The sequence below is a fragment of the Sinocyclocheilus grahami genome, unplaced genomic scaffold, assembly GCF_001515645.1.
Source record: "Sinocyclocheilus grahami isolate Dianchi unplaced genomic scaffold, SAMN03320097.WGS_v1.1 scaffold8945.1, whole genome shotgun sequence".
In the NCBI taxonomy this organism is placed as follows: Eukaryota; Metazoa; Chordata; class Actinopteri; order Cypriniformes; family Cyprinidae; genus Sinocyclocheilus; species Sinocyclocheilus grahami.
In genome coordinates this window covers 27,471-28,059 of record NW_015512309.1, presented here as the reverse complement: position 1 = coordinate 28,059, position 589 = coordinate 27,471, and the positions used below count along the sequence as shown (strand labels likewise).

The following is a 589-nucleotide window of genomic DNA, read 5'->3' as shown; positions in this document are numbered from 1 at the left end:
CTGTGCTCTTAAAAATCTGCAGACAAAAATACACCAAAATAAGTAGTGAAAGTGCATCGTCAACCTACCTAAAATATTGACATCCAGCCGATTGTGTGCGGAGTACTTCAACAGCTCTTGAAGAAAGGCCGTCAAGTAGTTAAAAACATTTTTATGGCACTGAGGTAGCATAGAAATGATCTGTGGGCAGAAAGAAAAAGGAAACATGCTATTTTTACCGTGACTGCACTTTTTCAGATCATACAAATATGGCACTCACACAAATGGATACTGCATTGAAAAAGGCATATTGAAGACACAAACCTGTCTACACTGGCTGCTGTCAGAGCAGCACTCCAAGCACTGCAGGTAGAAGGAGAAGGGAATCACTGGTTCAGGAAGGGCATCGAGGAACAGGAGCAGGGCTTCGGACACAGAGTGGTTACTGCCAGCTAGTAGCGCTTCAGGTCAAGGGCACTCAACAGTCAAGTAGACTAAAGACACGTAGAACTACAAAAGGGCTGCACTACGAATGAAGCTTCATTCATAGGAAATAATTGAGCACCAAAGCAGCAAATCAGCATATTAGAATGATTTCTGAAGATCATGT

The 589-nt window shown here is 42.6% G+C and overlaps 1 protein-coding gene across 1 annotated transcript in view; it reads right to left on the bottom strand.

Moving 5' to 3' along the window:
• Positions 1-6: 6 nt before the first annotated feature.
• The window catches only part of LOC107578121 (type II inositol 1,4,5-trisphosphate 5-phosphatase-like), a gene marked incomplete at its 3' end in the record, with an annotated part of 27,902 nt that continues 27,319 nt past the window's right edge, over positions 7-589 (bottom strand). The window contains exons 7-8 of the mRNA XM_016264107.1: positions 304-431; positions 7-180 (exon numbers count right to left, since the gene is read on the bottom strand). Coding sequence (XP_016119593.1) covers positions 7-180; positions 304-431 — 302 coding nt within the window. The remainder of the gene's footprint in view (positions 181-303; positions 432-589) is intronic.